Raw genomic sequence first — 12,621 nt, forward strand, 5'->3', positions numbered from 1 at the left:
TTTGTTTAATATGTGCGTTGAAGGACATGTCCTGGTCAAAACTGACTCCAAGGTGCCTCACAGCGTTACTGTGGGTTTTACAGTACATGGCCCCATCCACCGGCCGCTCAGTGTGAAAAACAGCCCCAAATTCTTTATTTCAGAGAAAAAAAAACACATTACATGAAAATTATAAACTGATTTGCATGTCAGTGATTGAACGATTTATTTGATCCCCTCCAGAATGGCTGTGTGTCCATGTGGCTCACATACTGCAGTCCATCAGTTACATCAGGGACAACATTATACAGCTGCACACAGCTGGAAGGGCCAACAAGACCATCTGCACGAAGCTTGGTGAGAAGGTGACAACTGTTGGTGCGATTATTCAGAAATGACTGTCAGTCTCTCTAAGTGTGGCACATGCAAGATTATTTAAACATAGAATTCATATTATTGCATTCATTTTGATTTCATGTTTTTCCTTATTAAGAGATCTATTGTCATAATGTGTTTAATTTATTATTGACCTACGTACGACTATATTTACCCTCCTGTTGTGTTCACCCTCACCTGCCTTACTTTAGTGTTCTGGTCACAATTAAACAGTTAGTTTTAACAGCTCTTAAATGATCACAAGAAACATTCTTCACCACCAAATTCAGCTCAGTGGGTCATTCAGTAGGCCTCCAGGGGGCCAGAGGCCAAAGGGCGGGACTCCCGTTCATTCACGTTTGACCGGGAACACCACAGATGTAACAAAGTTGACTAAAACACTCAAAATTCAATGAAAGACACGCTCATCACTTTTATATGTTCAAGCACATAGTGTGGAGGATGTCCCAAGGCCTCGGATGTAAAACTCAATATTTATGAGGTTTTTTTATTTGTAAATCGCTGAGATTTGACTTTTACTTTTACAAATCTAGACAGGTGTGCAGCTTAACTAAACCCGCCAGCCTCTCTTAGTCATCAAGACTCCAGTTCGACCACATTCTCTGTTAGTTAATAAACAAATAAAAACTGGTCTGTGCTATCTCTAGTTTCATTAAGTCACTTTTATATACACACACTGGAATGTATGTAAGTATCAGCATGATCTCAGGTCTCTCACATTCCAGTGAATCGAGACATCTGAAAAAGTCTCTACTTATTCGTGGTTTTAATTAAAGATCAAACGATTCATATCTTTAGGAGCAAGATGTAAAACAGAGCATCTTTAGTCCACAAGGTGTCATCACTCACAAAAAAAAAAAACGAACAGCAACAGGATCAGTGTTATGATGATTTCTGATATGAGGTTCAGTTCTACGGTGGTGATCGCAGGGTGTGCACAGGTCAAGTGCCACTATGACCCTCCAGGAATTAACGAGGACAGGGGATGATCGTTCAGCTCTTTAATGGCAGATTTAGCGTGGGTGTGGGTATGTGTGTGTGTGTGTGTGTGTGGTTCTACAAACAGAATGGAAAATAGAACACAAATTACAATCAAATTATAGACAACAATAATCACCATATAACATATTACAGCCACATACTTGTCTTATAGGCCCTAATACTAAGCTGGCGGCTTTTACTTATAGTCTGAACCATATTTGACAACAAAGAAAATAAACATCTTCCCATCACTTAACTCTTGTGCCCCACTCACTTATGATGCCAACTAAAGAAGGCAAATACACATAACAAATCCCCAACTCAAACTGAACTCAGTTTGGCCTAGGCGAACTTAGCTTAGCTTAGCCCGCTTAGCTTAGCGATAACTTAGCTTATAGAAAATGTACAAACAGAGGACGTCCAGAGCAAGAAACATACAGGCTATCCTTCTTACACAAGAAATATCCTGTAACTCACCAGTCTTATGGACGCACACTCTCATTGAACCCACATAAACTGCTCCCGAGCATAACTTGTGATTCACACTGCCTTCATGAACACCATTTTCCATCCCAGTCAAACATTACTCACAAAACGGCCGCGCCCTCTAGTGGCGAGGCAGAAAACTGCATCACAGTCCTGCCTTCAGAACAATCAGTGTTCTGTGGTGAAAGTCAGTCTTACTGCAGGAGATGAGATCAAAGTAAAGAGCGATGTGAAGGTGTAAAATCTGCCTCGTGTTTCCCCGAGCAGTCTGATAACTAGTCTCAGCAGCAACCGCACTCTTGGATTAGATTTTAAAGACACTTTGAACATTTTCAAGGAAAGAATTTGTGGCCTTGTTAATGACTGCTGTGAGTTGGAATATTTTCAAATACTGAGGGAGAACAGTTTTTTTTTTTTTTTTTGGAGGAAGGGTGTTTGCATGTATTCCCTGTGTCTGCGTGGGTTTTCAGTCCAAGACAAGCAATTAGTGGGGTTAGCTTAATTGGTAATTCTGAATTATCCATAGGTGTTCATGTGGGTTTGGATAGTTATTTGTCTTTCTGTGTTAGCGTATCCAAGGTGCTCCCCGCCCTACAGCAGCTGGGACAGGGTTCAGCCCCTCCACAGACACCACAGTGAGTGTTCCCACCACCCAGCTTGTAATTTTTATTTAAACCCACTTTTATACCCGGCAGCTTGGACTGCTTCCCTAGTATCGTTTCAACGCATGATGTATCATCATTACTTAGCAAAGCCAAAACATCATGTGGGGTTAACTCATCGCACCACAGTTTCAGGATCTACCACATCAAAGCACCTGTCAAACCGCACCGTGGGCTCAGTGTTACCCAACACCAACCGGAAAGAGAGAGAAAAACAACTGAACAGTAAAAAAGAAGAAGAAGAAATAAAGAAAATCCGAGGAGCAGCTTTATTTTATTTAAAGGTTCTTCATTCTGGTGGGAGTCCAGTCAATGCAGCATCCCGCAGGATGGATAGGTAGTGTTTATACAGACATCCCAAACCTGTATGATGATATAAAAAAATTTAAATGTAGGCTGTAAGAAGTAATTAAACTGGGGATAAATACAAGCCTTTTTTAAAATACAAATTAGCTGGAGTCATGCAGTGATGATGACGCATCCTAAAGTTGTGTATTGATTTTTTTACGGGGGCGTCATAGCTTAAATAGCGAGGAGAGGAAGCCGAAGCCAATCCTCCTGACAGAGATGAATCCTGCTGCAGCGCACACACCCCAGCTGTTTGCAATGGTAGGTGACGTCGTCAGCGTCTGAGGGATTCCCTCCTCACGCTAGTCATTGTAGAACAAGCTCGCGTGGACGCATTTATTCGTTTAGTAAAGATTTTTGTTTGAGTTTGGTAAAAATGTGAGGTAGACGTTTTTAGCATGGAGACCTACAGTTTTCATTTATTTTGACTACTTCTAAGAGTAGCCAATAAGAGAGAGATTCATCTGTTCCACGTGTCTGTCGGACGCTTCTGTTTTCCTTGAAGTTATTTTCTTATTTCCTTCTTGGATTTTGCCGGACTTTGATGTTTCCTTGCACTCACCGTTGGTACTTTTCTCGTTTCTTTCCAGATGACGTTATCGGTGCTCCCGGTGGTGCTGCTCTCACTGCACGTCGTTCGAGTCGACAGCGTGGCCATGACCTTTGAAAGCAGAGACCCCATCACCGGGTCGCCGGTGAGCTGTGACCGCTGTCCCCCTGGGACATACCTGCGATCTCAGTGCTCGTCCGAGAGGAAGAGCGACTGCGCAAATTGTCCGCACGGCTCCTTCACTGAGGTGTGGAACCACATCGGGAGGTGCCTGCGCTGCGGAGTCTGCAGTCACAATCAGGTGGTGAAGACCCCGTGCACAGCGGACAGTGACTGCCAGTGCCAGTGCAAACCGGGGTACTACTACAAGACGCAGTACGACATGTGCCTCCCACACAGCGCGTGTCCACCCGGACAAGGAGTGCGGGCCAAAGGTAGAGTGCGCAGAGCTGCTGCATGAGCTCAGAGCTTTTCATCATAGGGAAATGTGTTTTCTGCAGCACGTATTTTGAGGTGTCATAGCAGTGCTGTTAGGTTTCCTCCTATGACGCATCGAAATTGCTGCCGCTCTGCTGTATAAAAGGGCAACAACAACTCAAAATAGCCTGCTTCCTGAATTATGTGCCTATTTATATATTACAACAATGACGCTGTTTCTTTGGCACAGATGACATCTTCAGAACACTAAGCAAATACAAACTGACAGTCTTTATGACACTGTCATTCTTCCCACACTGCAAACATTCTGTGCAATTTAAATTTTGCCTGCAACAGTTGTCTTGGCCATCTTACAGCTTTTGGTTTTTCTACTGAAAAGCCAACACAGCAACAAAGAGCAGGATTGCTTTAGGAAGCTGTAGGTGTTGCTTTTTTGTCAGCATTGGACTGAAGCAAGTGCACAGTCTCAGTTTGAGTTTCAAGACTGTAGTTTGCTTCCACACAGGGGAAAAGACTGCAACTACATGTATTCATTCAGGGTACAGCGACACAGAGTCTTAGCAGGACCACTGTTACACCTACTGCATTTTTAGCACATTGAGCCGAGGGCGATTTCACTTAGTTCAAAAGGGTTTGGTTTTATTCCTTTCGATTAGTATGTTAATTGTTAACCTATCCCAAATAATATTCCATTTGTTACACGACTGATCTCAGGTGTCTTCATCAAAGTACTCATTACCTTTTCCAGGTACACCTGATGAGGACACCGTGTGCCAGACTTGCTCTGACGGCACCTTCTCAGAGGTTTCCTCTGCTCATCACAACTGCACAGAGCACAAGAGCTGCAGTGGTGCAGGACTGCAGTTGGCACTGAGGGGCTCCTCCTGGCACAATAATGTATGTGCAAACTGCGCAGATCTCAAAGGTGAGATGAGCAGTTTAAAAAGGCAAAAGGATGCATACGAATTTATTAAATCTGAAAAGAAACAGAAAGGAAGAAAATCTGAAAATGACGATGATTTTACGGGTGTTTATGTCAGCTCTTAGCGAGTGATCACAGACTTGGCTTTTGGTTATCAGAGGGAGTAAAACAACTGTGTTCAAACAGCTTCTTCCTTCCACCTGGAACAGTTCCAGTAAATACAATAAACGGTTTCATTTTCATATCTCAAGGTGTGGAAATCACCTATAACCATAACTTTGCATTAGTCTAAGAATATCTGATGGCTTATTATCAGTTTTATCTGAATGCCTTGTTACCATCTTGCTGTCAGAGCATTGCTCCATTTCTTTATCAGCTACTGATTGTCTGTACTTTTTGCAGATGGTGCCGACTACCTCAGAGAAATCCTCCCAGCTTTTTTTGTGCACCATAACATAAATATCAAGCGGCTGCGTCGAATTGTGCACAAGCTCCCATCTCAGGATGGGAAGAGACAGGGAAGAAACACAGAGCTGAACTCCTCAGAGCTTCACCAACGGCTCAACGCCTGGATAGCATCTGCGACAGCAGAGGAGATTCGGAAGCTTCCATCAGTACTGACGAACGCTGGAGCAAGCGGCGCTGGTGAGAGGTTAGACCAAAAGCTGAAAAGAGTTGACAGTCAGCTGAAAACTGAGTGTAGAGGGAATGAGGTGGAGATGGTTAATGTGCCAAAGTAGGTTGAGATTAAGAGAAAAAAATAAATAAATATATATATATATATCATGCACAGGCACCAAAGAATTTTCCTTGTGTATTGTTCGTTTTAAAATCTTTTTGTATTAGAAAGTTGCTTCGTTAGTTTAAATGCACTGAAGACAGGCTTTGGCACTTTTTTGTTACCATAAACATTGGTTTCATTTGAACATTAAGATTGTTTTGTCATTCTTTTTTTTCTTTTTTCTTTTTTTTTTTGGGGCCAATTTAAAAAAAAAAAAAAAAAAAAAAAAAAAAAACCTCACTTTAGTTACAAAATGTTACATTTTTTTTAAATCCTTTGTCAATGATGTGCTGCTAATAGTACATTGATGACTTATCTGCTACTTCTAGGATCTACTTGTGTCAGTTATCACTTTATAGGTTCCCAGCAAAGTGACAATGTTTCACCTGTGTTTCTAAACTAACAAGCACTGAATTTAAAAACACCCATTTTTATTTCTGGAAGTGAAAACAGAAATATGCTCCAGACTTAATAAAGAAATGCTGGTATTAACCTTTACAGGAGAAAAAATTGACCTACCTCTTTCTTTGTTGCAACGGTTCTGCTCATTTCAAGGCTTTTAAACCTTTAACAATGTGTAACAGCTCGATGTGTGAACTTTGTAATTTATTTTGCTATTTATAAGCCCGAGACGAGTAGAAAGAGAAGATGGTGTAGCCTGTTAGCCATCTTTATTTTTATATGTAAACAATGAGTTCAGTTTATTTTGAGCTCTTTTGGCTATGCTAGTCTACCTGAAGCTTTGTGTAATGCAAAATAAAATTAATATATCAAACATAAAAAGTGGCAATTTATTTGTTTAGTTAGTGTTCAAGGTCTCTCTAGTACCGAGAGTCATTTTTGTTGCAAGCCTGGCTTCAGAGACTGTAAGAAGAAAAACTGACCCCCACCCCTTCAAAGTTTACAGATCCATCTACAGTGCCAGTTATGCCAAAAAAAAGTGAAAGTGTCACTTAACCAGTGTGTGAATGTGAGAGTGAATGAATAGTGGTATTGTAAAGCGCTTTGGGTGCCTTGAAAAGCGCTATATAAATCCAATCCATTATTATTATTATTATTATTATTATTATTATTATTATTATCATTATTATTAAAAATGTAACCGAGTTGGGTGCCAGTTTAGCTCAGGCGACCACATGTCATACAACTCACAGCGGTCGGCCCGGGGTTGAGTCTGCCCCACGGCCCTTTGTCACGTCTCTCTCTGCCCCCACTTTCCTGTCCGCTCCACACTTTGTTTATCTAAAGTTGGGAGAAGGCTGGAGAACTGGAGCCCTCACTCGTCTCAGTTTAGGTTAGAATTCATGATTCAAACAAAAGGAAGAGGACGGGAAAAGTTCAATTCTTCCAGAAAATTCTGAAGCAGACTGTCCGTCCATCAGTTTGTGGCCTGAAGCTCAAACACAGTTGTGTTATGTGACAGGACAGTGAGGCAAAACACACCAGCAAGCCTGCCTGTGAAAGCTTTCAAAAGCAAAAGAGGTTTTAGATGTTAATCCGATCGGGCTACTTTGGAATAACCTTGAATGGGATATTCAGTCTGCAAAAAAGAGTTTGCCAAAATCCCCCCAAATAGAATAAAGACTCCCTGACAGTTATTACAGACACTTGATTGCAACTCTTGCTGCCCAGTGTCCCATATGGAAAAGATATATATATAAATCTTATAAAGTTTGTATCTGTCTTGTGTGAAACTTGTATGAAAAGCATATAAGTGTGAAAACAGATATAAGATCCGTTGAAAAATTACACATCTCTGTTGCTTGTGGGGCTCGCACACAAGAATTTCACTCGCATGTGCTGTGCCAGTGTGCCTGCACATGTGATGTGACAATAAAAAGTGATTTGATTTGATTTGAAAATTATATAATGAAACTTGTATGTTTCTGATACTTACTAAAACAATGTATGAAAGTAATGAGAAAGTGGCCACTTTCATGAGTAATCACATAAGTTTTTACTATTTCTTTTCCGTATGGGGTGGCACAACCAGTTATTAGGGTTTAGGGGGAAATTACATTTTCACAGAGGGCCGCGGAGCGTTGCTGCACACTACCTCATTACAATTAAGATAAGTGACTGGAAAAGCCCTCCAAGTCTCCAAACCATAGCAAAGACGGGGATGTCATCAGATGGTCTGAGCTTCATTACAGAGTATTGCAACCCACAGGAGGATACACATGCATTATTGGTCAGCCAGTGTCACATGTTTGTCAGCCAGTAACATTCTCTTGTGACCTTTAAATGTACTTCCCATTTCTGCTTCCAGCTTCCTTTTTTCTGACAGGTTTACAGCAGTTAAACACTAAAAACTGCCACCCAGGGGCCCAGCACAAGTGTGTCACAGCATGTCCATCATAAGAGTCCACTCATGCTCACTGGAGGTTTTTTAGTCATGGATCACAACAGAAGCTTGAATTCCACTCATGAGATTTCTCCACTAATCCAAACACACACACTGTGGTTAAATAACATGCATGCTTACGTTTGGTCAGCCACAGTGACTGCGTGTACTGCTGTTCAGATTATTTTGGGTCACTGCAGAATGGGTTCTCCGTTAGCAAGTGATATGGTAAAGCATGAAAGCCGGTGAGCTCCATAGCCTGTGTCTGTGCATGTCTGTGTTTGCTGAGATAAAAGCTCCAGTGGCTAAAAGGTTCAGATTATGACAGAGCCCTGTGTGAAGGAGCAAAGGAGTGCAAGTAGTGCCAAAGGAGGTGGTTGGTGTAGAGCAGGGGTGTCGAACTCCAGGCCTCGAGGGCCGGTGTCCTGCAGGCTTCTGGAGAACTTCAAGACATGTTGAAGAGGTAATTTAGTCATTTAAATCAGCTGTGTTGGATCAAGGACACGTCTAAAACCTGCAGGATACTGGCCCTCGAGGCCTGGAGTTCGACACCTGTGGTGTAGAGAGATCAATCTCTGACTGGAGAACTGCAACTATAAAACTGATTGAACCAGCATGCTTTATTCTTCCAGTAACTCTGAAGTGTGATTTGTAGTTATTTCTTTTCTCCTTACTGTTGTTAGCTTATATTGCACCGCGAGCTGGAGCCAAAACTCCTCGGTTGAATTCCCCCGTCAAAGAAACATAATGAAGGAAGTCCTTTTGGGTGAATAATAATTGTGCCAGTAAAAAAATTCAAATATGTTCCTGGCAGGAAGACCAATATTGTAATTTATCTTCACATAATTGTCCATGTGTTTCGAGACTTATCTGAGATTAAATTTATTATCTACAATACTACTGGAGAGGCTTTAATAGCACTCTTGTTTGTCTTTGATGTCCTCAGTTACTTTGTGTCGTGACCTTGCAAATACCAGGAAAGCACGTTTGCAATTCTGTTGCAGGTGCATCACGTTCACTAACCTTGACTCTGTGTTGCATGACCAAAACAGCAGAATGCGGTGCTCAACCCTATGAGTAATCGGGACAAGAAGATTCCCATAAATGTTTTTTTTTCCTCGTCCCATTGAAAGGTTATTGGTTACAGTAATGAGCCTCGAGGGAAATTCTTCTGGCCCACAATGTCACAGTAAGATGGAACGGACACTTGACTGACGGACACAAAGTGAGTGTTGAATCGGTGTTGGCGTAACTTTGGAGAAGGAGATATATAAAGCCAAGAATGTTTTTACCTTCGCCAAGGAGGGTCCATTTTTGCGCACATTCTGTCTGTAAGCATGTAGCTCGAAAAGTTTCGAGGGGATGCTGATAAAATCTTTGTAGGGGTGCAGAGTGGGGTCATGGTAACAATCCATTCGAGTGTGGCTGACAGGCCCCAAAGTCTTCAGGGTCAACTTAATGACTTATCCACTGAAAAAAATGAGAAAAAGCATGGTGGGTATTGTCAGCGTATAGAAAGCACCTCTCCTTCAAGGCCAATAGAAGAGCTATTGTTTGCATTGATGTAAGCATATTAGGAATGATATATAGGGATTTTAAATATAACGTTACTTTAGGATTCTGACGTCTTCTTCCAGGTCAAATGATGTGGAACAATGCTCTGAGTAAAGTTGGTGCTCTCAGAGGCCTCCTGGTTTCCTACATGTCACGACACGTTTCCAAAGCAAACATGTACTTCCGACTTTTAAAGATCAAAGTGTACAGCTCATGTGAGCTTCTAGGAAACATTTACTACTGTGTTATTCCTTCTTATCACTTCCTGGAGACCTTTCACTGTGTAATGACATAATAAATGTCATTTTTATTCCACTGAAGAGTAAAAACTGACACTTGAGTTCCTCATATGCTCAAGTCATTAAAAAACAAAACAGACGCGCACACGTCTGATAAAATCTCACATCAATTGTGAAACAACAAGCAACAAAATGGGAACATTTTTCACTGAATCCAGACACAATGCTCAGCACTTCTTTTGTCTTTGCTTTATCTTGTTTTTAATATATTTTTCTTTTACCAAAACAAATACAGTCCAGCTTAAGTTTGGCATAGTTGTTGAAATAAAAACTTTTAAATACTTTTTTTTAAAAGACTTAAAAACTCCTTTGTCCCACACGCCATCAGACTGTTTAACTCCTCTCTGGAGGGGAGAGGGAGGGGAGACAGGAGGACAAAGGAGGGGGAACAACTAAGCTGTAGTGCCTCTTCACCTCACTGTGCAATACTTTTGTTAATAGTCAACGGTGCAATAGACTCCATACTCGAAAGGTGCAATTTCACTTGTATTTTTATTTTTATTTTTTATTCCTATTTATCCCCTTTGTATATTTTATTTATATATGTCTCTGTATTTATATATGTGTGTGTGTGTATATAATATTCTGTAACTTCTGTCGGTGCTGTGCTTTTTTGGAAACCGAATTTCCCAGAGGAACCCACCCGAGGGATTAATAAAGTTTAATCTTATTTTATCTTAATCTCTAGAATCTCACCTTTTACCACTGTGGCCACATCTGTTTCGCTTTGTGTTTCCTTTGGTAACAACACTGGAGAAACAAATTAGTGGACATGCTTTCAGTGAAATTAACCACTTTAAAAGGTATTTGATGGTGCAAGATGGCTAATAAAAGTAAACTTGGAACTAGCTGACAGAAATTTCCACATCCTTATTCCATTTCTAATTTTCAGTCAGCGCACACAGCATACAAATGCAAGGTTTTCATTGTCACTAATTCCTGTAGTGCTGAATAACAAACACGGTATGAAGAAAGAACGTTCTGGACAGTCACGATAAACAATGCAAATAAAGAAAGTGTGGACAACTCTTAAAAACGCCTGTTTTCGTAGACACTGTGTGGTAATTGGAAAAGTTTTGCATTTCACAAGGTCTGTTAAAAACAAACAGACAGGACTGCTTCTTTCATGGGAAAGGGTTTGCCTGCTTGTATAAGGAAATCCACGGGGGAAACCAGGGACAGCTTCACTGCTGTAATGTGTTGCTTCCTGATGAGAACTGTCTCTACACTGTCACACTTCCAACAAGGAAGCTCAGTCATTGGCTGGTTTCATAGTGACAAAGCACTTTCTGCTGTTTTAATAATCAGTTTATCTTATGCTTCCAGTCAGGAACTTCAGGCTGAAGCCTTACAATAATCAACAGACCCGAACAAACTGAATCACCTGAATTCCATCAGTTCATCCCTCCTTTAATAATAAGCTGTGAACACAAAATCTAACCATGAAACCAGCAAAACACCTAATGAATATCACTAACCACGACTTTACTGTAAAGCCTGAGGAAACACTGACGTATGGTTGCAAATTTATGCCAGGATCTTTGAATTTATTCATGGATTTTATTTGGTCCTTATTTACATATTGATTAAAAAAAAAAACCTGAATTGAGTAACTTGTCATTTAGACAAGAGCTGAAGCTGTCGATGGGGCACAAGAAATCACAAGAATTTCTCCTGGATGTCAGCTGACTATTTTTTAAACACTGTTGTTAGTTGTGTGCTTTCTGACGTTGTCTTGTAGCCTCAGCTGACTCTTAGTTAGTTGACTCTTCTTGGCCCCTGACCTGAAATTCTCCTGTAAAGCCTGCTGTGTCCAGGCCCTGGGAGCAAAGCCAGAGAATGGGCTCACACAACTCGAGGCACGCAGCAGTATGACTTCCTTTATGGCGTTCTCCCCGTTAAAACTTTAGTTCCTGTGAATGCTGCTGTTATCAGCGTTCACGGCGACCAGTCTTTCTTCAGAAAAACAGCCTCACGTCCTTAACTGGAACGATGGACTCGGGCCAGCTTGTAGAAACATTTTAGCTTACAGAAGCTTACAGAAGCTTACAGAAGCTTACTGAGTGTTTCCACTCTCGACTGTGTGCGATTTATCATCACATGAGAGCAAGGCTCCAAAAGCTGTTATTAACGGGTCATTAGTGTCGTCTGATTATTTTTGTCTGAAACTGCAAAAGTGGCTCTGTCTTATTATTTTATTTATTTAGCAAAAATGCAGAGCAACACCTCTATTTGGATTTTTTCTACACATCGAGAGCGTCTCTGCCTTGGTGCTGCTCAGTTCAGTGCTGAACAGGCAGCGTGCTGTCGCTCTGTAGCAGATGATGCTACGATGCTAAGCATTCAGCAGCATGGCTGAGATAAACTCTCCAGTCTGTTGTGTTTGTTCTTAAGAATATGCCCATAAGCCTGATTAACTATGTGGTGTATATGTACAGATGTATAAATCAACGTTTAGCACTGGATAACCATTAAGAGTAGTTTTTTACTTCCAAATTGTAAATTACATTTCTGATGTTGCCTTGTGAACAAAGTGCTGCTGCAGGTTATTCTTGTAAATCTACACATCAGCTGCCTTTTGGTATGAAGGAAAATGTTACCGTTACTGGAATTGTTTTAAATGAGCTGCTTTACCAGCTATTCTTGACATTAGCTTAAGAGCTCCACCTATGTGGGGAAACCGGATGAACATTCCAACCTTAGTTTGAAGTGTGGGTGGAGATCTTTTACTGAACCTCTCTTAGCTGGGTGAGAGGTTACATGATACGTCTCCAACCATCCTTTAAAAAGGCGTTGGTTATGGTACATCATCAGGTGACAGCCTTCTTCAGGCTGCATAAAAGCAGCACTGTGTCCATGATAAAAATACACATGCTTTTTT

The 12,621-nt window shown here is 41.1% G+C and overlaps 1 protein-coding gene across 3 annotated transcripts; it reads left to right on the forward strand.

Annotated features, from left to right (window-relative positions):
* The first annotated feature begins 2,137 nt into the window (after nt 1–2,137).
* On the forward strand, nt 2,138–5,751 carry tnfrsf11b (tumor necrosis factor receptor superfamily, member 11b). Of its 3 annotated transcripts, none has more exons than XM_026156915.1 (6): nt 2,138–2,210; nt 2,412–2,841; nt 3,026–3,113; nt 3,443–3,836; nt 4,589–4,765; nt 5,165–5,751. In XM_026156915.1, exons 2-6 carry the CDS (start codon nt 2,570–2,572, stop codon nt 5,500–5,502), a joined length of 1,269 nt encoding a protein of 422 aa, XP_026012700.1. In that variant the 5' UTR covers nt 2,138–2,210; nt 2,412–2,569; the 3' UTR covers nt 5,503–5,751. The 3 variants fall into 3 exon arrangements, with proteins under 3 accessions (XP_026012700.1, XP_026012699.1, XP_026012698.1); XM_026156914.1 differs by lacking the exon at nt 2,138–2,210 and having other exon boundaries at nt 2,345–2,477; nt 2,634–2,841; XM_026156913.1 differs by lacking the exon at nt 2,138–2,210 and having other exon boundaries at nt 2,345–2,841.
* Nucleotides 5,752–12,621: the final 6,870 nt, after the last annotated feature.

The sequence above is a fragment of the Astatotilapia calliptera genome, chromosome 22 (assembly GCF_900246225.1).
Source record: "Astatotilapia calliptera chromosome 22, fAstCal1.2, whole genome shotgun sequence".
NCBI classification, from domain to species: Eukaryota; Metazoa; Chordata; class Actinopteri; order Cichliformes; family Cichlidae; genus Astatotilapia; species Astatotilapia calliptera.